Here is an 824-nt window from a genome sequence, read left to right as displayed (position 1 = left end):
ATGCCCTTCTAAAGATTTACACTGTTTATTCCCTGCCATAATCATCGGCCCTACCATTTCCCTCTTCCGATTCACCCTGCCTTCCCCCTCCCTTCCCCCCCCCTTGATTCACCCTGCCTTGATTCCCCCTGCCTTCCCACTCTCTGCCTTCCCCCTCCCTTGATTCACCCTGCCTTCCCCCTCCCCTCATTCCCCATCCCTTCCCCCTCCCTTGATTCACCCTGCCTTCCCCTTCCCTTCCCCCTGCTTTCCCCCTCCCCTCATTCCCCATCCCTTCCCCCTCCCTTGATTCACCCTGCCTTCCCCCTCCCCTCATTCCCCATCCCTTCATTCCCCCTCCCTTACCCCTTCCTTGATTCACCCTGCCTTCCCTCTCCCTTCATTCCCCCTCCCTTCCCCCTCCTCTCATTCCCCCTCCCTTCCCCCTCCCTTGATTCACTCTGCTTTCTCCCTCCACCTGCAGGCGGCGCTGAGGAAGATGGCCTCCGCCTTAGGACCCGAGGAGCTCCGAGAGATGGGCGCGGCTGAGCTGGTCGAGCCTCGTCTTCTGGATTCCTTCCTGATCTATTCGTCTCGCCAGGAGAGCTTCGTGTAGCAAAAAAAAAAACAAAAATGAAGAAAAATGAAGAAAAAGAAAAATTTAAAAAAAATCCAAATTTGATTAAAATCTAATCCAGACTGTTTCGATTTTTTCCAAAAACAATGTATTTTCCTTATTTTCCTGAATCCCCCCCCCCCCCCGTTCCATTGCTACAGCCATGCCGTGTGTGGGCGCTGCTGTCCCTTGAAATTAAGCTGCGAGAAAATATCTTATCTGGAGGGCA

At 53.4% G+C, this 824-nt stretch overlaps 1 protein-coding gene across 1 annotated transcript in view; it reads left to right on the top strand.

Moving 5' to 3' along the window:
- LOC119584988 (protein inscuteable homolog) overlaps positions 1-612 on the top strand; it is a 29,128-nt gene extending 28,516 nt beyond the window's left edge. The window contains exon 10 of the mRNA XM_037933596.1: positions 464-612. Within this exon, the coding sequence (XP_037789524.1) occupies positions 464-595 (132 nt within the window). The 3' untranslated portion in view covers positions 596-612. The remainder of the gene's footprint in view (positions 1-463) is intronic.
- The last annotated feature ends 212 nt before the right edge of the window (positions 613-824 follow it).

Source organism: Penaeus monodon, chromosome 19, assembly GCF_015228065.2.
Source record: "Penaeus monodon isolate SGIC_2016 chromosome 19, NSTDA_Pmon_1, whole genome shotgun sequence".
Taxonomy (NCBI): domain Eukaryota; kingdom Metazoa; phylum Arthropoda; class Malacostraca; order Decapoda; family Penaeidae; genus Penaeus; species Penaeus monodon.
This window is presented reverse-complemented; position numbering and strand designations above follow the sequence as displayed.